The sequence below is a fragment of the Danaus plexippus genome (genome assembly GCF_018135715.1).
Source record: "Danaus plexippus chromosome 9 unlocalized genomic scaffold, MEX_DaPlex mxdp_24, whole genome shotgun sequence".
Taxonomy (NCBI): Eukaryota; Metazoa; Arthropoda; class Insecta; order Lepidoptera; family Nymphalidae; genus Danaus; species Danaus plexippus.
Window position 1 is genome coordinate 3,729,428 of NW_026869847.1, and position 23,803 is coordinate 3,753,230.

The 23,803-nt window shown below is 32.5% G+C and overlaps 6 protein-coding genes across 16 annotated transcripts in view; 3 read left to right on the plus strand and 3 right to left on the minus strand.

Annotated features, from left to right (window-relative positions):
* Positions 1-873: 873 nt before the first annotated feature.
* Positions 874-2,106, plus strand: LOC116767346 (INO80 complex subunit B). Of its 2 annotated transcripts, none has more exons than XM_032657628.2 (3): positions 874-1,030; positions 1,108-1,460; positions 1,544-2,106. In XM_032657628.2, the coding sequence occupies exons 1-3, from the start codon at positions 979-981 to the stop codon at positions 2,087-2,089; spliced, it is 951 nt and encodes a 316-aa protein (XP_032513519.1). In that variant the 5' UTR covers positions 874-978; the 3' UTR covers positions 2,090-2,106. The 2 variants fall into 2 exon arrangements, with proteins under 2 accessions (XP_032513519.1, XP_061383207.1); XM_061527223.1 differs by having other exon boundaries at positions 896-1,030; positions 1,125-1,460.
* Positions 2,107-2,433: 327 nt separating this feature from the next.
* LOC116767347 (BTB/POZ domain-containing adapter for CUL3-mediated RhoA degradation protein 3) lies at positions 2,434-5,084 on the minus strand. Its single transcript, XM_032657629.2, has 3 exons — positions 4,694-5,084; positions 4,362-4,621; positions 2,434-4,285 (listed from the first exon to the last, which is right to left on the minus strand). Exons 1-3 carry the CDS (start codon positions 4,857-4,859, stop codon positions 3,833-3,835), a joined length of 879 nt encoding a protein of 292 aa, XP_032513520.2. The 5' UTR covers positions 4,860-5,084; the 3' UTR covers positions 2,434-3,832.
* Positions 5,085-5,500: 416 nt separating this feature from the next.
* On the plus strand, positions 5,501-10,320 carry LOC116767412 (probable protein phosphatase CG10417). Of its 3 annotated transcripts, none has more exons than XM_032657721.2 (10): positions 5,501-5,711; positions 5,952-6,186; positions 6,350-6,441; positions 6,567-6,690; positions 6,782-6,960; positions 7,094-7,322; positions 7,483-7,695; positions 7,923-8,054; positions 8,330-8,739; positions 8,875-10,320. In XM_032657721.2, the coding sequence occupies exons 1-10, from the start codon at positions 5,601-5,603 to the stop codon at positions 9,103-9,105; spliced, it is 1,956 nt and encodes a 651-aa protein (XP_032513612.1). In that variant the 5' UTR covers positions 5,501-5,600; the 3' UTR covers positions 9,106-10,320. The 3 variants fall into 3 exon arrangements, with proteins under 3 accessions (XP_032513612.1, XP_061383165.1, XP_032513613.1); XM_061527181.1 differs by having other exon boundaries at positions 7,926-8,054; XM_032657722.2 differs by having other exon boundaries at positions 6,570-6,690.
* A 229-nt stretch (positions 10,321-10,549) lies between these two features.
* Positions 10,550-11,309, minus strand: LOC116767467 (intraflagellar transport protein 20 homolog). Its single transcript, XM_032657793.2, has 3 exons — positions 11,041-11,309; positions 10,782-10,936; positions 10,550-10,712 (listed from the first exon to the last, which is right to left on the minus strand). Exons 1-3 carry the CDS (start codon positions 11,162-11,164, stop codon positions 10,596-10,598), a joined length of 396 nt encoding a protein of 131 aa, XP_032513684.1. The 5' UTR covers positions 11,165-11,309; the 3' UTR covers positions 10,550-10,595.
* Positions 11,310-11,728: 419 nt separating this feature from the next.
* On the plus strand, positions 11,729-20,981 carry LOC116767588 (spatacsin). Of its 6 annotated transcripts, none has more exons than XM_061527173.1 (15): positions 11,729-11,841; positions 11,913-12,147; positions 12,438-12,852; positions 13,101-14,974; positions 15,306-15,470; positions 15,582-15,773; positions 15,847-16,129; positions 16,202-17,134; positions 17,407-17,555; positions 17,653-17,814; positions 17,887-18,423; positions 19,009-19,206; positions 19,486-20,000; positions 20,229-20,375; positions 20,718-20,981. In XM_061527173.1, the coding sequence occupies exons 2-15, from the start codon at positions 11,971-11,973 to the stop codon at positions 20,788-20,790; spliced, it is 5,820 nt and encodes a 1,939-aa protein (XP_061383157.1). In that variant the 5' UTR covers positions 11,729-11,841; positions 11,913-11,970; the 3' UTR covers positions 20,791-20,981. The 6 variants fall into 6 exon arrangements, with proteins under 6 accessions (XP_061383157.1, XP_032513868.2, XP_032513867.2 ...); XM_032657977.2 differs by having other exon boundaries at positions 17,410-17,555; XM_032657976.2 differs by having other exon boundaries at positions 15,309-15,470; positions 17,401-17,555.
* Positions 20,982-21,046: 65 nt separating this feature from the next.
* The window catches only part of LOC116767590 (diacylglycerol lipase-beta), a 35,974-nt gene continuing 33,217 nt past the window's right edge, over positions 21,047-23,803 (minus strand). For all 3 annotated transcript variants that reach the window (XM_061527180.1, XM_032657984.2, XM_032657983.2), the window contains exon 14: positions 21,047-23,491. In XM_061527180.1, coding sequence (XP_061383164.1) covers positions 23,317-23,491 — 175 coding nt within the window. In that variant the 3' untranslated portion in view covers positions 21,047-23,316. The remainder of the gene's footprint in view (positions 23,492-23,803) is intronic.

Below are 23,803 nucleotides of genomic sequence, written 5' to 3' on the forward strand. Positions count from 1 at the left end.
TATCAAAATATTAATGATATCTGAAAGATATGATATGATATGATTTAAAGACTTTCGCCATTGTTAATTTTAATAAAACTAAAATTTTGGGATGTATTACCTGTATTTATTATTTTCAAACTAGGTACATATTCCCGACATATCGGTCACTTTACAGCAACCGAGAATACGGGCAGACAAGGTAAAAATGTCAACAATGTCATCAATAAAAAAAATCGCGTAGTTCATCCGAAAATATTAGTTTTATCAAAATATTTTTAAACAGTATTTATTTCGAAATGATCTACTTATAGCCTATTTTTATTGTATATATTCTCCCTAGCCTTATCATAGTAGATAACCAATAACTCTCTTGTTAATCCTACTATGTCTACAATGTTATAAATCTTGTATCTGTCATGGCTGTTTAAGGCAAATATTCTGTTTGAATCTTATGTCCCATATTGAAAATTATAAAAGTATTGGATTTTTTTGTAGATTTCGTAAATCTTGAACATCGGGAACATCAATAACACAAGATGGACCTTTGTCAGTAAATTGCATCATCACATCCGCAGCTGTATCAGGGTGACCCTTACCTGGGAAAAGATTAATGAAATTGTGGGCAGTGATTTAATATATTATTGAAATCCGAACAAGACATGAATATTAAAAACTTACATTGAGTTGAAAATCAAATAATACACAGATTCACTTGAAAATGAAATCATAAACCTATAGTAACGCATAACTTATTTTGACAAGAAAACAAAAAACACTTAAAAATATCTTCTTATTATCATTAAAAATAACTGAAGTTTAATTCCTGCACTTAATTCTTTACAACAAAATGTTTAATCTGTGGAAAATTTGACACTTCAGAAATTTTACTGACGTATTGTCACAAAACTTGTTAGTTCCTAGTTGTTGTTTATGATACTGTCAAAGTAAACATAGTTTTCCTAATTGTTTAATTATTTCACGTCTTAATAAAAAATAATGGTACGAAGACAGCGGGACCAAAGTACTTCAGAAGATGAAATAGTTATTGGTGACACTTTAGTTTATATTATGGTCTTAATAGCCAACATTGCTAAATTTGATGATACTTGTGACCGCATTTTTCAGATACTACACCTCAAAAGAAACACAAACGACATAAACATAAGAAACATAAAAAACGCAAAATCGACAACGACTACGACAGCGATAGTTCCATCGACGTAGCTTACGAAGATGCTGTAGACAAAACATTTAAAATGAAACCAAAAAAGGAGATCCCTGGGACATCCGCCGCCGACATTTTAAAGGCTCAAACAGTTAAGTCATCTTCAGATTCAAGAAAATCTATACCTGGATCTTCTTCTAGTACTCCCCCCAAGACTGCACCAAAAAAGAAAAAAGCAAAAGGCAAGGACAGTGGAACTTCTAGTGAAGAAGAGCGATGGCTTGATGCTATAAAATCAGGAAAACTGGAAGAAGTAACTTTCACAAATTCATATTATACACAAACTACTTTAAAAATTTTATAAATAAACTACTCAGTACAATATTGTCCTTACAGGTTGATGAGGAATTAAAAAAAATCAAACCAAAAGATCCCAAAATGATGACAGCAAGACAAAGAGCAATGTATGAGCGAGGCACAGATAAAGATACTGGTCTTGGAGGAGAGGTATTACTGGCTCTGCCATCTGGTTACAAAGAAAAAGTCATGACGGCTGAAGCTATACAAAAAGCTGCATTAAAATCTCAAAAAAGAAAACAAATGGCTGACGAAAAGAGAGAAAAAGACAAAAAGAAAACTATGGATCGCCTTTTAAAAAAACAAGATTCTAAAAATCTTAAAAATGCTCAAAAAGGAAAACCAATTAGAAAGGTTGAACCAATGATTGTCTACAAGAATAGCAATGCAGAAATATATTTGACATTTCCTCCCGGTATACCATTTCCTTTAGAAAACAAACCCCCAAGAGAAGTTCCCAAGCCAATCAAATGTAGCATCAAGGACTGTGATAACATAAAAAAGTATAATTGTTCAAAAACTGGTGTACCTTTGTGCAGTTTGGAATGCTATAAAAAGAATATGGAAATTATATCTGTTCAATAAAACTATTACCAAATTCATGCAATCTCGATTATGAATGTTGCTATAGCAGTACCATTGTATAGAAAATTTATGATGCTAACACTCTGAAAACAATACCTTAACATTAACTTGAAGGCTCCTAGTAAAAACTAATAGCATCGCTGTACCAACATTGAAGCAATCTTGTAATACAAGGTTTAGGTTATAAGTTCTAGAAATATATTTTTTAATATATAAGTAACTTGTCGGTTTTCCTAAAAACTGGTGTAAGCCCACACATAACTAACATGAAAATAAAAATCATTGCTATGTAAAAGCAAGCCGATTCATGGTGATCAATATAGGTGATAAATAAAAGACACACAGACAGCTAAACAGTGAGTGAATATATTAACAGTTAAACATTTTATTATGTGATAAGAATAATATTGAAATTTCTTACTGTAAAAAAATCATACAAATTTTGAAATAAAAATAACAATGAGGCTAAGTCATGCATGAGTACATTATAAACCTTGAAATAAATTAGTTATTTTTAGAGTGCATTATAAACATCCTTGATCCAATAAAAATATATATACTTAGCCTTCATAACAATAATTTTCCATACACATTTATGGAAAAAGGAACCAATAAATAGCCTCAAAAATAACACAAATGGCATATTAAATGTCCTATAAATGGAACTGGAATAATAAATATCAGACTAGTATCATAAAGATTATCTAATTCTGAATTAACTACTGATATTACTATTTTCAATACCACATGCACATTCACGTTATTACTAATGTCCAAAAACATGCATAATGTAATCGCAATTTATATTTCATACACTTTACAACAATTTTACATGAGTTCATAGTACAATTCATCTCTACATTCCATACAAATCTTTTATTCTCTCTTCTAACATCATTTTATGTTTATTTATTCATTTATAATTATAAATTTTCAAATGCTTGATGACTAAGAATTACAGACACCTATACAAGACTTCTATATTATTCCACTTAGTATACTATTAAGAATAAGAAAAGAGCTTACACCTGAAGAAAGACTAAATATGACAACACTGATTTGGCAATTTATTTGAGCTATGATTATAATGTAAAATATCATAATATTTCATTGTTTCTCTAATTTATTTTTACATTCTGTACTTCATTCACATCTTTATAATAAACATCTACTAACATTCAAATATCTCATCTCATAAGATCTAGTTACTAGACAGGAAAACATGGCACTTGCATCTTCACACTTATAACATCTCAACAACTTAAAGTTTGACATCACCAAACTTTACTGCTATATTTAGGATGACGATGCAAACCCACACTATGAAAACTAATTAAGATACTATCAAGTCAAAAATTTAATACTGTCATAGATTTGAAGTATCCACAAAATGGGCAAGAATAGATATTAAATACTAATGAATGATATAGTTTACATGTCATGTATCTGTTTGAACTACAGCAATACAACATTGTTCCGTTTATATATGTACATCTATACTAAGATTATACATAGCACATTATGTATAGACCCCGCACAACGATTCATAAAATTTGCAAATCTCAAATAAATGCTTCACTTCATATTTGTCACTAGTCCAGGAGCTCACAGAAAGTCAAAGAGTTCAGTCAAGTTTTAGATACCAAAGCATGGTAGCCAGCAAAACGGTAGATAAAAACTGGCATTATATCAAACATTAGTCCGTTTAGAACTTCTCAGGCGAGCTAAGCCTGATTGTAACCGCTAAGATTGATTGTTCTGCTTGTTAGACCTGAGACGGGCCAAACCAGAACGCTCTTCCTCCTCATCGCTTGTGCATGAAAGCCCTCCAACAGCACCACGAGATGAAGTAGCTTGTATTAAATCCTGATCAGGACCATTTCTGCTTTCATATAACAAAATACCCAATGTTTCTTCATATATTCTGGCTTCTGGAAATTCAACCTTAGTATGCTTTTTATCAGTTGCATAAACAATGGAAGTACAACATACTTCCGCACATTTCTTTCCATGTCCAAAAAATGTCCAACAGCAGATTTCATTAGAGCCAATCACATCTTTAATAAATAATACTCTTCCGCTAAATCTCAGTGACAACTTATCAAACAACTCAATATTTTTAAGCAAATTGTCATCAGAGGTGCTCGTATAGGAATACTTGTTGTTATGTCTATTGATAAGTAATTTAACAACAGGCTGAAAGAGAAATAAATTTAATTTAGGTATATTTTCTTCATATCAAAATATTAAAATAAAAAAATATATATTTTACCTTCGAAGTTGACATAATAAGAAGTTGTTCTTCTTTGTGAGAAGTAATCAATGGAACCCTGCATATTGGTTCAGCCTCCCTTTCTTTCTTACTGAGTGCTTGTTGACACGATTCTGTTAATTCCTCAATTAAGAAATATTTAGCCTCTGCTAACAATTCCATAATTTCGCGGTAACTGTCTGGTAGTGCCACTGTTCCATCACGGAGATAGTTCAGAATCGTTCCAAAATGCTTTCCGCACCGGTCGATCAGTATCCAACCTACAATTTACATATACATAGTGTTGAACAATAAAAAACAAACTTTTTTTGTTTAAAAAATATTATAAATACCCTCAGAATCTGTGAGCACCTCCATTCTACCGCTAAACATGGTTCTTAACATGTTGTCACTTTTCGTTAAAGTTCCAATGGTTGTGTAGAACAATGTACCACCCACATTTAACTTAACATACTGGGAAGGGCTTCCTTTTATCAAAGTTTTGTGATCGCCCGACATTTTTGGTACTTTATCTGATGATCTAGTCGAATAATATTTTTGTCCAGAATATGTTTACACTTAAGTATCAGGTATTTGTATTCCAATTACACTTCAAAAGTTAAAGCTATCATTTTGAATGAATAATTCTTATTTAGATAGCTGTATATTAGAAATTAAAATTATACCCAACACCGCCATTGAAAAATTGATTAAACATCTACAGTCTACACCCACAAACCACAGATTATGAACGTCATATCTCAATTATTGATATAGGCCACTGTCAGGAGTGTAAATTTACCTATATACAAAATAACTATATTTTTTAAAGTTTTGATCAAATATTAATAACAATACATTTAGAGTAATAAAAATTATTTTATAACTTTAAAGGCTAAATATATTTTATTAGTTTTCTTTACCATAGAGGGAATATTCAAAAATCTCTATTATAAAAATTACATATTTGGAATACTAAAAGTGTTGCTCAACAATTTTGAATCTATTTTAATGTGTAGTAAAATCCTTATGCTTCCATATTTGGTTAATAATTTAAATTAATTTAAACCATTTATTTACAAAGTTTCTTATTTTAATCTGATGATTATCAAAAAGTCTTAAAGCATAGATATGTACACTTTAATAATCTGTATGTCATCGGTTACCCGAGTTTTCGGCTAGGCTTGCCGCCTGCACGCTCTTGTAGAACTTCGCGCGTCAGTTATTTTGCTTGTAAATTTCATGCGCTAACTTGACAAAATGGGTGCTTATTTATCTCAGCCTGTTACTGAAAAAATATCTAGTGATGAAGTAAACGAAAAACTAGAATGTGGCGCCAGCTCCATGCAAGGTTGGCGTGTCAATCAAGAGGTAAGATATTGTTTCGTTATTATTTATTATCCAAATGGCTATTTCTATTGCTTTAATGTTACATACGATATTCCCACTTATGTATTCAAAATAAAACATCAAATTAGTTCAGTATATGTATCTTAACAAAGATCACTCATAGCTACTGTTTTTGTCAGTGAATATTACTTATATCTTAAATATATAGCATGTACTGTTTTTATTACAGAACTTTTTCATAGAGTTGATAATTCTTTTCAGGATGCTCACAACACAATTCTTGATTTTGACGAAAATACATCTTTGTTCGCTGTTTATGACGGTCACGGTGGCGCCGAAGTAGCTACATACTGTTCTCAAAACTTACCAAATTTTATAAAGAATACCGATGCATACAAAAATGGAGACATGAATAAGGCATTAACAGACGCTTTTCTAGGATTTGATGCCACCATTGCAACGAAAGAGGTTATGGAGATACTAAAAGAGTTAGCAGGCATGTATTATCAAGCCTTCTTAGTTGTAAACAGATGCTTTTGATATAAAAAACCTTATTTTCCAATTACTATTCATTTGAGTAATTGAAAATTTAATGTAATTTGTACAAAAAATTCTAGGTTATCCATTTATATCTATGAATTGCTTGTCTATTTCCACAGGTGAAATTAATCCTCCAGGCCCCAGTGACAATGAAGAATCAGATGATGAAAATATCAGCAATTTATACAAAGATGCAGGACTGCCTCTTCAGGTCTGATAAAGAAACGCTATAAGAGCCATGAAATGAGCCTATATTTAATACTTTTGAATACCTTATTCTAAATCCAATATTAAAAAAATGTTATATCCAAATATGATAGGTAATGTTATTTATAGGAGGTGTTGGCCAAATATGAAAATAAATGGAGTGCTCTCCATCGTACAAGACTTGGAGATACAGCTACTCCGCTGTCACCATGTTTACGAGCAAAGAAAAACTTTGATGAAGATGAAGGTTCAGGTAAGATATTTTATTAATATATAAAAATGTATATATATACAAACAACTATATGACCAATTTCAAACATGAAAAAATTCTCCCTGTCTCTAGGTGCTGGAGCATCAAGTTCTAGTGCAGAAATCAAATTTGTTGCGGGGTCAAGTTCAGAAAAAAATGAAGATGAAGCTACTTCCAGTATAAATGGACTATCAAAAATAGATAAATCCGATGAAGATACTGGTGGCGTCTCCTCATCAAATTGTAATGATGACAAGGAAGTGAATGGAGTGGTAATAATATAATCATGCTTATTTAAATCATCTAATCAAATACATTGCTGTAGTATGTAAATTAGAATTTCATACTGTAGCTCTTAAATATTTATGTTTATTCTATACAGTAAACTAATCTTATTGATGTTAGGTATCAACAAGTGAAGAGAACGAAATAGCGGCCACATCAATGGAGGTGGATAAAGTAAATACACCAGATAGTTCTGGGGAGAATTGTAATCACCCAGAACAAAGCGCCGACTCGAAAAGCACATCTGAAGTTTGCAATGGTGAAGTGACAAATTCAAAAATTGATGGCGAAAACAATATCAGTTCCTCAAATGGATCAGCAACACCTGTTAAATCTGATGTAACCAAAGGTATTTTTTTTTAATTTCCTTATAAATTCTCTACAATATATGATACACCAAAACTCAATATATATTTTAAATGAAATGAATTTAGATTCATAGTAAAAGTATGTAAAGGAAATCATATTTACACTCTTAGTTTATTGCATTTTCAACTCTCGTCCTTTAGTGTCGAGTTCAGAAAAAGCTCCAGAGAGACCAAAGAAATCAAAACTAAGACGTGCTGCAGTAGCAATGTATGAGTCATTATTGAGGCGGGGTTTGACAGTTGATGAAGAAGATGATGATGAAAGTGACTCTAATGATGAAACTTTTGAAGGAGGCGAGGTGGATTCATCAGACGAAGAACGTGTCAATGGTGTTGTCGAATCTTCAAATGATGGTATACCATTTACTAATAACTTAAATTTATTTTTGTTCTACATAGTCTAGCTTTGTATTCCGAATATTACCTTATATTTTATCTCACCATTATCTGCATGGTTTTATTTGAGTATATTAGAATCGGTGTTAACAAATTGATAACAGTCACTAAGTCATTCCATAAACTAATAAACATATGTCAATTGACAATTTAATTAAAGACACAATGCATTTTCTTTTTACTAGAAGCAGATGAAGATGATGATGATGACGATGATGATGCAGAATCAAGTGGTGATGAGAGGGAGGAAGATACAAACTTGGTAGAGGAACCTGGAAGTGATAGTGGCTGTACTGCAGTTGTAGCATTACTTAAAGGTAATTGTATAAAATAATAGTTGGTAATTGTCTAAGAGGGTAGGAATTTTTTTCCTTGTGGATGTTTATTAGTATTCCGATCTATACTAGCATGATGGAATCAAATAAAACCAAACGCAAGTTATAATCTAAAAAAACTTTCTATGATAAAGCTACTGTTGAAATGACATAAGCCCCTATGGCTGCATTTACTTTTGTTGTTGTCATGAGTTTTGTGGGTTATAATCTTTTTGGAACTTTTATACTGACACTACTAATGTGATCTCTTTTGGCAGGTAATGAACTATATGTTGCTAATGCTGGTGACTCTCGCTGCATTATATGTAGAGAAGGTAAAGCAATAGACATGTCAATAGACCACAAACCTGAAGACAGTCCAGAACTTGAAAGGATAACTAAAGCTGGCGGCAAAGTATCAAGTGATGGACGCATTAATGGTGGCCTTAACCTGTCTCGAGCTATCGGAGATCATTCATACAAACAAAATAAGGAACTGAATGCTAAGGAGCAAATGATTACAGCCTTACCAGATGTAAAAACATTACAGCTAGAACCGGAAAAGGATCAGTTTATGGTGTTGGCATGTGATGGAATATGGAATTTTATGTCTAGTCAGGATGTATGCGATTTTATCCTTCCCCGATTGGCTGAAGGAAGGGACAGGTTATCACAAATATGTGAAGAGGTATGTACTTTTTGTATATGTATTTGGTTCCATTAATTAAATATTTGTAATACTAATATATGTATTTTATATCTTTACTAATTACTTATTATATATCTTTTAGTTAAATATTAAAAGTATTTATGACTGTTCTAGATGTTTGACCATTGCCTGGCACCTAGTACAATGGGTGATGGTACTGGCTGTGACAACATGACCGCTATTATAGTGAGGTTCAAAGATGGAGTTATCGGTGATGTTGGACAGTACACAACTGAATCAAAGAAACGCACAGCAGAAGATGAACCCAATGATGACCAGCAAGACTCAAAAAGGCCACGAATTGATGATTCTTTATCAAGTTCGATTGTGACTTCGAGTGTTTAATCACTATTATAAGTATACAGTGTTAAAATGATGCAGACTACTGTAAATTATAGACATTGAAATTAATCCCAGAACTATTACTATTTGTTTATGTTTCATTTGATTTCTATTTATACTTTACATATCTACAGCGTACACACCTCGCTACTCATGTTTGGTATTTATCAAAAAGTGTTTGTTTATTATAGAGTGCTAATAGTTCACTAGGATTCTTACTATGTGGCCTTGGTGTGCCATTGCTTATTTATTGAATATTGGTGAAATAATGCCAAATGTTTAATTTTCTATACTGAAATTAATTTGTCTTGAAATATTTAGAGTCATTCCATAAAATAAAAATTTTGGTTTCTTACAATACATAAAAATGTTTGGATTTTTTATAAAAAATGTGCAACATATTTTTTATAAAGACTAATTATAGTGTTGTTAAGGATAAATTCATAAATTAATTTTGATACCAATCAATAAGACTAAGCTAAATTCAAAAATGCATAGATGTAAGTTTTATTGATACATTTATTTATAATTGTGATGCTTTTCACATTCAATTGTTTGTATAGTTCTGTAGTGTTTCTGATGCGATTATTTCCTGGATACCAACTTGTATGTCACTGGTTTTTTTTTCAGTAAGAATTTTCTGTAAAGTTAGCTCAGTGAAATGAAATAGCTAGCCCTTTATAAATTAATATTGAACTGACTGGATGATAGTAATTAAGGAATAAGTGTACTGTAAGCTTATGGTACTAGTATTAAGGTTAGACTTTATGTTAAACACGGATAACAATTGTTCTGGGGGGTATTCTATAAATCATGTTTTATTTCTTGGTTTTTCTCTTATCTAGTTGACTATATAGTTTCACTGCTTTGACTCTGAGTTGAAGTTTTATTGAAATGAATTTATTCAATAACTAAAAATGTCTTCTGGTTTTGGTAAGTTTGGAATGTTCCTAAAATAAAAATTTTTGAACCAATGGTTAACTGAAAATTTAAATATTGTTAATGTATTCTTATCTGGACACATGATAGTGAGGGTAGTGATATATTTTGACGTGCTTGAACTTGCAAAGGAAAAACGTATAACTTTATATAAAAATATGGTTGCATCTATTGTTTTATATCACATTGATTCCTGTGTAGTTTCAGAATTTTAAGTTCAGTGACATATTGACATTTCAAGTGTGAATTAATTTTTAAAAATACATTTTCTACAGAATACTACAGGAATTTTATTACCTTAAATTTATTTTTTAACCTAAACGTATGCTTCCTATGTGTTTTTGAAGAGAAGCAGGGTAATTTTTAAGTGAACTTCAAGGTTGTTAAGGGGTGGTTTAAATCGAATGGCTATTAGGTACACTGAAGGCCGAGTTGCTAATAATCAAACAGATATGAACAGTAATTTTTCTTAATTCAAAAGACATTTACCCGAAATCATACTAAAATAATATTCGTATTTGTTTATTTGAAAATAATGTTAGAACTTATTAAAATTAGCGCAGTTGCGTTAAGTATTCGACCGTCTCTGACTGAGTGGCATCCAAAATTTGAAGAGCGTCATATTCACTATCCAATTGCTCTAGAATTAACGATTTATCACTTATTTCAGCCTGCAAAAAGAAGAATCTAATCTTATTATTCCTTATATATTTAATTAAATTTTATTATATTTTACTTACTTGTAATCTTGTTTGTTCACTTTCTCGGTCTTTTTCTATTGACTTTAAAAGATTAGTGGCGCCAATGGCAGCCATTTTTTGTTTTTCAACATTTTCTCCCAACTTATTCAACATATCCAACAATGACCCAATAATATTGCCAAAATCACGAACTTCTATTTAATAATGCAAAAAAATAACGATATTGATTATTTTTTTATGTAGTCAGTATAAGATGTAAATTTCTAATATGTTACAAAATTATAATTAAAATACTTACTATTTTCGTAATCTTTACAGTTTTCTTGTAAATCTTGTGTTTCTTTATATACATTATTTTCTATTACTTTGACTTTGTTAATTTCATCATAATACAAATGAACTTTTTGTAGTTCTTCTGCCATGAGTTTCAATAAAATATAGGTACTAATTTTGGAGTCCGATTCAGTTAAGTTTACTTAAAATGTTTCGTTACTAGGCAACAGATTTTTTAAAATATGTACCTATTGCAGTATATAAAGTATACACAGGCAGTTCACCAAAATAATCGGACAGAGTATAACAAATAAAAATCATTTAAAAAACAGTTTTTACTGTCAAGTTCGATATGTCATTTACTGTCGTAAATTTAATAATATAGGTATCAACCCAATATTGTATTAAAATTTGATATGCGATTTGTTAATTATTTCAAGTATTGCTGATTGTGTGTTTTTTTTTATGTTTAGAATTTATACAATGGTCTTCGTTATATGTTTGTTTTGTCTGTGACATGATTATCGATAATTTATGTTAAAATGCAAATTAACGAAAATAAAACTCATTAAGTTTTTGTAATTATCTTGTGATTTTTATAAAAACCTATTTATTTTAGATGAATTGATTCTGCAATATTTATAAATACTAGAAGACTTATTTATTACTAAAAGACATTGAGAAAGTTAATACATACCTAATGTTTTGTTTCCACTGAGAACTGTCACTATATATTTTACGTTCTAGATAAGTGTACACAGTGCACTTCATAAGTGCAATATAAATTTATATAGTAACAAAATTTATTAGAATATTGAATATATAGGTCATAAATCTTTTTTCTGTCTAAATATAAACAGCACTAAATTGTAAATTAACTATAAGACACCTTTTCAGGTAGTTGTATATATATATCTAAGGAATAATAGAATGTTTGTACATTGAAACAATAGAAATGGAAGGTTTAAGTCAAAATGAGAAGATTATTTGGAATTGTTGGCAAGAAAAATCACACAAAGATGTGGTTCGTGAAGCTGCTGCCAAAGGTACACATATTAACTTGTGTCTGAAATATCTCATGAAAAAAAATTCTTGGACAGAGACTGAGGCAAGGCATTGGTTCTTAAACGAGGTAAATTTCATATTTATTTATATTTGTAAATTTTATTCCACATATACAATAATTATGATGTTTTTACAAAACCTTTACCAATAGCATATGTAAAAACCTATATATACAATGGTAACCTACATTTATTATACATAAAGTATTCTTATATTATACCAGAATGTTTTATATGTCTGTGTGTGCATTAAAATGTGTTAGCAAATGGGATGCTATTAAGTAGTTTTGAATGACTTGAGAGCATCTATATGTCTATGATTGTGGTAGACTTATAATTCTTTCTCTATTGTTTCTAGGTAAAAACATGGACTGATCAATTATTAAGGAGAAAACAAATTTTTAAAGTTTTACACATACTTAATAAATGTGACATAAATCCTGAGGAGCATTTAATGGAACTTGCAAGGTCATCAGCCCAGATCGACTACAGGGACTTCATAGTAGAGCATTTGCAAAAACTTATAAAAGATTTCAAAAAGGATAACATTGAAAAGTGGGAAAATTTTAAAAGACATTGGAACTTGCTCCAATATCTTGAAAAATCATTTGAGGTTGACGGTACTTTCAAACAAAATAAAGTTTTTGGTACCGGATCTGAAAGAGTATTTGTTAATGAGAGTGAAATAAAAGCTCTGACTATAGAAAAGATTGAAGAATACCCATCAGAATGGAAGTGCAATATCGCAACTGCATTGTTTTTTGACACATTTGGTATGTGAAGTTCCTTGCAATTGCTTTATAAATTTAATGTAATATAAATTTCAGATTATGATGAAATATATTTGTGGCAAAATTTTGTTTTTTACATATCTAAGATATTATAACAAAGATTTGGTATAACTTTTTGAAACTACTTGCATAATTACTATATAATGATGTAACTTCCATGTTTTGACAGTACCTGAATTTGCTGTATTTCATTGATTGCTATAAGCCTCTGGTCTTTATAAATTTTTCAGAGTTCTCACTTCTGGATTTTTCATCTCCTCTTCAGATGTGGAATTATTTGGTGAAGCATAACAAATCAATGATTCTCGTCCGTTGGATAAATGTTCAGATGTCCGAGGTTGTTCGAGATATGAATGCGAGATATAATTTTTTCAATAACGATAATTTCGTTCAGAAGCTGCTGACTGTGGATACGAAGGGTTTTACACACGAAGTCCTCGACACTCTGGATGAGATTTTTCGCAAATGGCCCATTCTGCCGGAAATGATCGATAAAATTGATACGTCCGACTGTTTTGAATATACAAAGATGTGTATTTACGACACCTTGGCCTCGTACGGAATAATAGTTCAGAAGGAGAAAACGGATCTGTATGAAATAATTGGTAGGTTAACGAGAACGCAGAATTTGAAACTCATTGACGACATATTCTCTGAATCATGCGCTACGATGAGCAATCAGGACTTTTATCTGCAGCTGGCCAAATATTACGTGAAACATAAATTGTATAAGGTTTTAACAATTTGCATAGAGGGTCATATATTGGACACGGATTTGTCGCAGATTGAACAGGAGGCCAGAGACTGTATCGAGCTGTGGTTGTTGTTTAAAAGTATTGAACAAACATCAGACAGGCAGAGTCACGTGGTGCCTGTGTATAAAACTTGCCAGCAGATTGCTAAGGACGATATCGATAATTACATTTCGTCTAATCCCCATCTGGTCCTCGGCATGATATTACTCGAAGACAACGCCAGCTTGTTCGATATATTCTCCAAAAGCGATTTTCTGGAGTTCAAAGATTTCAAACTACCAAATATGGGCTACAAACAGAAGTTGCCACACCTGTACAGAGTATATGAAAGATCTACTAGCAGTGATTATATGTATGAATGTAAGGATGTTAATGTTTATCAGTTGCTTTCTGGCTATCGAGGTTTGGACGTGTCTAAGATATTCGAATTCCAAATAATTAATAGAAACACAAACGTTCAAATGCCGGACAAAACTGACCGCAGAAGCTTAGGCAGTTTGCTGTCCGACGAATTAGATGTACACGGTTTGAAAAATTTAACCCAAAGAACTATTGATATGCCAGACTTCGCGAATGACAAACTAATGAAGAGATATGGTTATGATGCTAAACTGAACCACATATATTATTTGAAACAATACCGTCCTTGCAATGCAAGCCAGGCGTTTGTTTCACATCAGTACCAAACATATAATCGACTTCAAGAGAAAGGTATAAAAAGCGCATGCTGTGAAGCCCACGCCTTGGCTCTTCAGAACTGGTTCGACCCCGCTATGACTGCTTGTGCTATATCATTCGTAGCCATGATCGGATGTAACCCCACTAGATGTAGAGTTCACGTCTCAGCCACTAAAATGATTAAAAATCATCTCATCCATCGAAAGGGTTTGCCTGAAAATGAAGTTAACAAAATCGTTAACGAATATATGGTGAAACTTATTCAGAGCAACGACGACACAGCGAGGACCATATTGAAGTACTTAGAGGAAGTGACGTCTTGCAGACTAAAAGAAATAAGAGAAATCAATGGCGAAATAGATATGTCAGTGGTTTTGTATGAATCTCAAACGATGATAAAATTTGCAATGCTACACAATTTACCATTACCGGAGGAACAGTTGAAACAGTTTGTCAATGATAATTCTTGGTTTAATTTCTTGGTATTTGGAGACGTTTTCAGATACCCTCTATCACAAATGCTGAAACTGTCACAGGAATTCAGTAGGAGGTCTTATGCCGAACACTTAAAACATATAATACTTAATAAATCTACTGAAGACGAGAAAGAACAAAAGTCTAGTTCAAGTAACGGGCAAAGGAAATTAACGAGACTGAATTCTGGAGACATTGTAAGTATATTTATGTAATCAAGGTTTTTTACACTGGAAATTCTAACAGCAAATCTCACATCGTGAAATTCATCAGTCAGCTACAAATTCAAATTCTATTAAATGTTCTATGAAAGTCGTCCAAAAACTATCAATACTTGGGAAAAAGAAACTAATACGTATTTAAGCAAATTTCGTCCGCCCGTGATCACGGTTGCTACAATGTAACCGAAACGTCGGGAGTATGTAAATTAAAAAAAAAAATAACGCGTAGTAATCCGAAAATATTAGTTTCATTTAAATCAGTACTCGCGAAAGTCTTAGATCTCAGTAGATTTTCCATATTTATCAGCAGTGTCCCAAGGAAAATTTAGCGGACCAAGCTGTGTATCTAAGTCGTGAGCTTTGGGAGGTTTCTGCATCATGTCATGGCCCGGAAGATCCTCCGGCAGCTTTGTTAAAATCTGCTCAACAGTATAGAGAACCATTGTTAGTATTACTAGCTAGCTGCTACGAGGTGAGTGAAGTTTTGATCATTATACAACAAGTTTTGGTCAAAAAAATCTTGATCCTGTGATATGTTTAATATACGTTTGGTATAGATGAATCAATAAAATTGGGTTCACAGCCAAATGCCGTTGATGTTCTGTGGGGTCATTGGATTTTGGCGTCGATAGAACCCACTACGAAAAGTCGGGAGGACCTGCAAGCGGAAATTTCCCAAAACAATCCGGCGCAGCTACTGATGAAAATCGCAGAAGTCTGTATTATGGAAGGCTACGTCAACACTTTGCACGAATCCTTTCTTATATTTATGCCGGTAATAAGATTTATATATAATAAATGTTCCTGCTATTCAAGACGGAGACAATTTAAATCATATACTTTTTCAGGAAAGTCCACTCGCTCTTCTCACGGCATTCCTTCACCGTTGCGTTAAGCAATTGATTTTTGATTCCGAAACTAACAAGTATGTCACGAGTTTCCTTAATCATTGTCATCGCAGATACAGCGTCGACGCCAGCGGCTTTCCATTCGAATTGTCGAAGGAGTCGCTTCAAAGAACAGCAGTTGCACTAGTCGTATTGACACTTATACACAATTTCGACTCAGCCTTCCATCAAAGGGAGTTCTTGAAGTGCTTATCTGATTCCCGATTTGGAGTCGATTTTATAGGTGAGTATATTTCTGTCGTAGAAAGTTAATGTATTGATTATATTCTGTTTGATACATATTTAATGTTTCCAGTTCCTTGCCCAGATTTTACAACATTGTATGAAATCTTCAAAACCTCTATGGAGACATCGTCAATCATGACGCTGTCAAAAATGTTGCAAGAAGATTCTCATGTTTACATCAACGAATGCGTGGAAATGTATACGCGCGAGAAAAACTATGAGGTGGCCTTAAAAATTGCAAAATTAGCTGGTTTGCCGGTCGATTATATTTTAATAGCCGAATGGAGTATTAAACGTGATAAGATCACTACGTCAGACGATGAGAACGTGGTAGTATACGAGGCGGACGTTACAAAATTCATAGCCACCTGCAGTGATGTATTTAAAAATGCCGGTGTCACTTTCAATGGAGCCGTCAGTTTTCTATCTGGAATACCTAAACAAATCTCCGACGACGCTCTACAGTTCTACGCGTATAGAATTATTTTGAGTTGGTTTGAAGAAAATCACGTGTACGGAGAAAATAGAGAAGAAATCGAACATCAAATGTGGGAGGCGTATTTTAGATGTGACAGGTCGCCGTATTTGAAAGATTCTCAGAGCACATTGAAGTTTGTGTTAAATAATACAAGAGAAACAATATCTTCACCGAATATAAATCTAAATTTAGAAGACAAACCGTTCTCGTCCACTCTGCATGAGATCGAAGTTGAATCTGATGTTATAAATATAGAGAATATTGAACTCATAGAACATAAAGATGTGATAGAGAACTGGCAGAAAGCAGTTAACGGTTTGTTAGAGGAGAAACTGCTCGTGGAAGCGTTTCGTTTATCATCGTTATTCAGAATTCCTGATGAGTACCGGTTCAAAATACCAGCCTGTCCTGTAAATATTGTAAGGACATGTTTAAGATTGGCCGAAGGCACATGCTCGCCTTACGAACTTCCCCAAGAATTGAGACTCATTATATCTTCGCCCACACTCCAGAACAAGCTAAATGGTAGGTTTAATATTTTTGATATATATTTTTTGACACATAAATTTAACACACCTTATTAAATACCACACAGCTTGCAAAAAAAATTAATAAAGAGAAAAAAATACTACGAAAATGTGCTGGTATTTCCAATTAAAGATCTATGTTAAGAGAATATTAACGTGAAATAGAGATGTTGGCGGTATAAACACATACATAACACAACATAAAAATAAAAATTATAAATCTTATATGAAATATGTAATAAAAATAACTTCATACCTAATTAGTTTCAGAAGCTTCGGAGACAAGTTTCGAGGAATTGGTTGTTGTACCGGATCGCCAGGACGGTGAAGTGCCACACTTGGCAGTGAGAGAAGAAGTGGACCGTTTGTCTACTTTGGAAGCGCTGGCTGTTAGGAGTGGATTAACTGTGGCTAAACAGGTACTTATAGAATGGCTGTCTCTGGTCACTGCTCCTGGTTTGTTGATAGAGGAATTTTTTTGGGGAAATTCTTTCTAAATAAATAACTGCCTTATAGATCACGAATTACTTCCGAATCGCCCTACAAATCGGTTGGGATTATTTGTCTGTCTTGAAATATCAAAGTCGTCCATTGGATTTCATCAACTTAGTAAGCGGCAGGGCCAGAATGTCGCTGGCGAATCTCGTCTTCAGAACTTTTAATGTACCATCTAAACAGGTAACTGAATCACTTTATCAATCTTTATCTAACTATCTCGTAATATCATTTAAAATATAACAAAAAATCCAGATTGCAGAATATTTATGCAAAGAAATGGTAGCAGCAATAATATCCCCGCATTTAGTGAAGACATCGACGTTCAGACAGAAGGAGCATTTCCAATACACGCTATGGGGATACGTTCTGGATTCCGATATTGAGATGTTTTTAAACATGCGGCCAGGCGCCTGTAGTCAGATCGGCAGACTGATACTCGACCATCTCATGGCCTTCCAGAAGATATATAAAGCTACGACCATATCCAAGATAACGGAGAATGTTCTAGACGACGGCTGTCTCGACGTGGAAACCCTCATAGACGAAGAGTACCAGAACGTTGATGGTGACGAGGTCGAATCAATTTTGACAGAAGAAGGGACGATCGTTTCTACTGAAACTGAATCCGTCTACTCGGTGTCCACGGTGTACACTACTGGGAATAAGATGTCCAGAGACTCGAGGAGGAATCTCTTCGATGTGATATCGAAGACGAATATCCACATACCTTATGAAATTAAATCCAACATTCGGAAAATTACTAAAGGAGCGAAACTTTCCACTAAACAGGTGGGTTAAAGATGTTTTTCGTATTATTTTGGATGTTTATCTTACCAAGATCTTTGGAGAATTTCTAAACATTAAGCATTTTCATATTTTAAACACAGTCCACTCTTTTTGTGTTTTTGGGAGGAGGTTACAGAAGATATATGTCAAGTAGAGATTGCCCTTGTATGTATATTAAAATATCTAAAATTTTTGTCACTATAATGACATTGACATAAATGCTAGACACATGGAATTATCTCTCACAGATCCCAATTGGTTATTGTTAGTAAATCGGTTAAAATTATTTTGTTGTAAATAGTTATTATGTAAACTAAGAGTTTTTATAGATTTATAAAATGTCATTTTATTCACATATTACATTCGTGTCATTAGAAAAAAAAAACGGAATAATTTATGAAAAGTTAAACAAAGTGATAATTAAAAATATGAAATTGTAAGCAAATCAAATTCAACACAGTCATTTAATATTAAAATTTTATTGAAACTGACATATATGTAATATTTAACACACGTCCCTAAAGGAAGGTATAAAGCAAAAACTATTATTTTTGCGTTACTGATGGTTGATATTTCTTTGGCTTTTAGGTGAACACGATCTCCATCGAGCTGCTGGTGTTGTCTCACGAGTGTTTCTCATGTGCGTGTGATACAGAGGGCGTCGCAGTCTGCCTTCGATCCGCTCAAGCCCTCAGCGCTCGTCTCTTGGCGTCTCGGTCTTGGAGGCTGATGGTCCGCTTACTCACAGGCCTGGCGCGGTACACGGAATGCGCGTATATACTTCAGGTTGACTAATATTTTATGAAGATTTTAGGAAGTAATTTATGAATAATTTTCAATAGAGTTTGGAAGTCCGTACTGTTTTTTTTTTCTATGAGGTTTGTTCCGCAACCGTTCATTGCACCAAATACGGATTTAAAATTTTGCAACGCTTAACTTCAAATAATTTTTGGCGTTAATTTATTTTTTTCATGATTCGAATGAGACGTGTTACAATATTTTTAACTCATAAATTGATATTTAGCTATGGCTATAAAACTTGATCTATTATTAACTTCTTTTAAGGCTTTGCGCGACAATCATCAATTTGAATTTCTTCTCGGACAATTCGACTATATGTTGGGCCAGCAGCAAGATAAAATAGTTGAATTCAAGCATGGCCTGCTCGATTTCCTAAAGACCCATTGCCCCGGGGATACGGACACTTACATCATGGTGGCGCTTCACTTCAATATGTACGCTGAGGCAGCTAATGTGAAGAAGAAACAAGCGTTACATCTAATAGACGACTTGGAGAGAACGGCGGAAGCCTCGAAACCCTCAAAGAAGACCAACGAACCGGTTTGGTTGATGATACACGATAATGTCCCGACGAGAACTCTCCTAGAAACAGCTCTAAATCACTGCACCGACGCTTGTGAGTTATACCTTCAAGGCGGATGCACTGGATTTGCTGGATCGATGGCAGCGCTCGCCCAACAGATAGCATTACAAATCTCATTACTGAACGCGTCTCCAACAAGACTTATCTTAAACAGAACTACCGAGCAAACATATTTGCTTGTGAGTGATTATTTGAGGTAAGTTCTCTCTCTCTCTCTATCTCTCCGTCTCTCTCACTGTAAACAAGTGTCCAAAATGATTTTAAAACTTAGCAAAAAGTCACACTTTCCGTAATATTCTCGTCTCCATTCACCAACTTTACAGGTCAAACGATTTCACTTATATAAAATATGCGCCATCTTCCTACCCTGTTTAAGTTTTTAGCCAATACTGCCATTTGTAAATATGTAATCCTTATATTTCAGTTTCATGGAGGGTCTGGTGTTATTGTCGGGTGCTGGTGGCGGTGTTTGGCGCGAGCTGGCCTACCGCCGCGCTCTCAATAACGACCAGGCCTACCTTCGAGATATGGCTGTTTACAGACCTGACGTAGCCTGTGACATCATTAACAGGTAAAACCCTAAATCGATCGTTGTATAATAATTTCTAAGATTCCCACAATTAAATATATATATATATATATATATATATTTTTAATATTACCTGTTATTGCCCTTTCGATTTCGTTCATGGCATTGGTGGGCCAAAAAGCAAGATTAAGTGACAAGTGTTACTATCATCACAGCTGGTGCTAAATAATCTAAAGGTCGATGATAATTAAATAATATAATAGCAACATTGTAATGAAAATTATGTTATTTTACACATGTTAATTTGAGAAACATTTAAAGTCGTGGTATATAACAAAATGGCGTCTCTACATATAGTTCAATTGTATATAAATTTTATTTCAGATATAAGTCCGAGACGAACAAGACTCAAGTGTCCCAATCAGCTATGGCGGAACTCCGTACGCTGATGAGGTGATACAGGATTAAAAAACTTCATCAATAAGATCTCCATACATCTAAGTTTTTATTCCAAAGCCATATTAACCGCTTGATGTACGTCTAATCTTTTATATTATCAAAATTGTTATTCTGTGATATGTGGACTGAAAATGTATTTTTATAGCTTTTTTTCTTAGTAATTAATATATATATGTTGTTTAGAAATTACTTCGTTATTATTTCTCTGCGTTATGGGATTATGGTCTGAAGATTTATAAATAAAAGAAAAAAAATTGTTAAAATATATTTTATTATAAATAAACATAAACCCAACACATGATTCGGCTACATCTAAACAGTGACAGATAACGCCCTAATTTAGGGTACAAGTGAAAAGAACCACTGTCCTTCTAATACTCGAACACAATCTATTAAGTAACAACATCTATATAGGTATATAATTCAAGAGGGCTCTTTAGATAAAAAAATATTCTTATAATATAAATATTTTTATTATAATGATTATAGCAAATGAGATTCATTATGTAACTATTTGTATATATAACATGGTTTGGTAGTAAATATTAGAGCTATTTTCATATAAATAGAATATTTTGTTTGGATAACTTAGGTTACGAGGAAATGAAAAGTAAATATCTTGAAAGTACTATTTAATTTGGCAAGAGAAAGACAAATTAACTCTGATGTTGAGGAACTCATTATATTAAACAATAAAACCTTTAAGGCACCAAGAAACTATCGTAGGTTTTCAAGAAAATTAACATAAAAAAAATCTATACAAAATGGAATGTATAACGCCTACTATATAAATGCCATATGTAAATGGTCTTGTAGAGAAAATATTCAGTTAATTATATAAGTTCTCTTAATTTGCTCCCAACGTTTGCGATCATATAGAATTTCATTTCTATTTATTAGTTTGTGTAAAAGTCTTCGGCGACTTGTTATTTAAAGTTCTGATATTGGTCGGTGAAGATAAACTAGTGTCTCCCCCCACCTCTCCCGAGCTCACCACAAATTTGCATCTTCAAACTAATTTCGCATCGTGTATAGTTTTTTATTTATAAATATTTAATTTAATACTGTCATGTACAATGATTTAACAAAAAAAAATTTAAACTCCTGATACAAAATTTCAAGATGCAAACTTTTGGTAAGGATAGAGGTGGAATTTTTACAGGTCATGGATTTTATTGATAATAGGAGACTGTTCAACACGATAAAGAAAAAAAATAGTAACGAAACAGATGTTATCAAAATATATCCTTTGTTTTGAGTTAAAATTGTTCTGTGATGTCATGGCAGAATAAAAATAAATAAATATATAAATTTTGTTCCTGACTGTTTTATATTTTATTATCTATGAACCATTTTATTTTCATTCATTCAGTGAGTTTAAATTTTGTCTATCAAACTTCATTTCTTCACCATTATACTTGATATTGGCAGAATACATTGTGCACATTTGGGGTGCACAAGTAAAAAAAAATGATTGGATCTAATATTCAATTATTTAAATCTTATATACACTGTATTACATTTTAAAACATTGTCAAAGAAAGCGTCGATCCAGATCTAATACTAACGACGTTTTCAAATAGATTTTGATCTCTTGTTATAAGAAATAAATAGGAAAATTTATCTCAGAATATCTTTATATAGTGAAATAATAAAATGTTGCCATTTATTTATTTACATAATTGACACCGGTGTCAGTATCCTACGCTAACTAATCATTGTACTTAATACATATACTGTGTTATTCAAGAAAAAATTACTAAATTTTGTAAATTTTAGCCTGCAAATTTCACAAATATAAGAATTATAACTACGTACAATAAAATTATATGAAAAATTGCTTTCGATTGAGCAAACAAAATGCGAGTTTTTAACTCTCAAGCAAGCAAAATTTATTTATAATTTGCTACCTACTAACACTAAAGAAAATTAGAACGTTTCACGTATTCTACATGTCCTAGGTCTAAAAATAAGTGTCTACTCACATTTAAGGACAAAACATTAAATATAAAATTGTACACACGACTTTCTTTTTGTTCGTCCTTCTAATACATCACCACAGTCTTCTCAAATACATAAAACCAAATCGGTTCTCTTATATACTTAATATTTACATGCCTATTAATACACAGTATATATTTACAAATAAAATTAATATGTTGGTCATGATTTTGCCGGAAATAACATCGTTATGTTACTAATTACTATATATTAATATTACATTATTTCCAAAGAAAAACAAGTGAACGTTGTTGGGAAGCGTAACCTTAAATAGGCTGGTAGGAATTCTATTGACATTTCAATAAGACAGGTGCGTCATAGCTTTTGTAAAATTATAAAAAATATATATATATTTTTTTTCAAGACAGAATCCTTCTTATTGTATATTGATAATTGATTTGTAAGTTTATTTCTTATTATATACTGTAACCGATTTTTAATAAAATTGTACTTAATTTGGCTTCCGCTTAAAATTTTAATACAAATATTTAATAGTCATTTGTACCTACACGTTTATTTAGGTCTACACTACCTGGGTCACTCTGTATGAGTGCTTCTCTTCTATCACCGTCTGTATCGTGCGGTGGACGTTTTCTGGTAGATGGTCCAACAGCATCCTCGGCATCACTTGCAGCTCCATGAAGTCTTCGGGGCAAGCCCACCGCATCTCGTAAGTCGGTTCCTGTGTGCGCACTTTCCTAAAATTGAGTATTTTTTAGTAAACTGTTCGAAAAAATAATTTTAAATAACTTATTATTTTTTTATTACCGTTCCTCATCCCCTTCGCTGTTTTCAGACATGAGATAAAGAATTATTATTATTGTATTTATAGAAATTGCTAAGTCCAATTTGGGAGACTTTAGATAGTAATGGGTCAAACAAAAACAGACGTGTCTAGTCTTAGATTTACTGAGATCTGCCTGGTTTGTTTTCGTCTATTAAATAATCTCCTATAAAGATTAAAAATGTTCGTCTGAACGTTCGTTTAATATTATTTTCATATAGTTTTA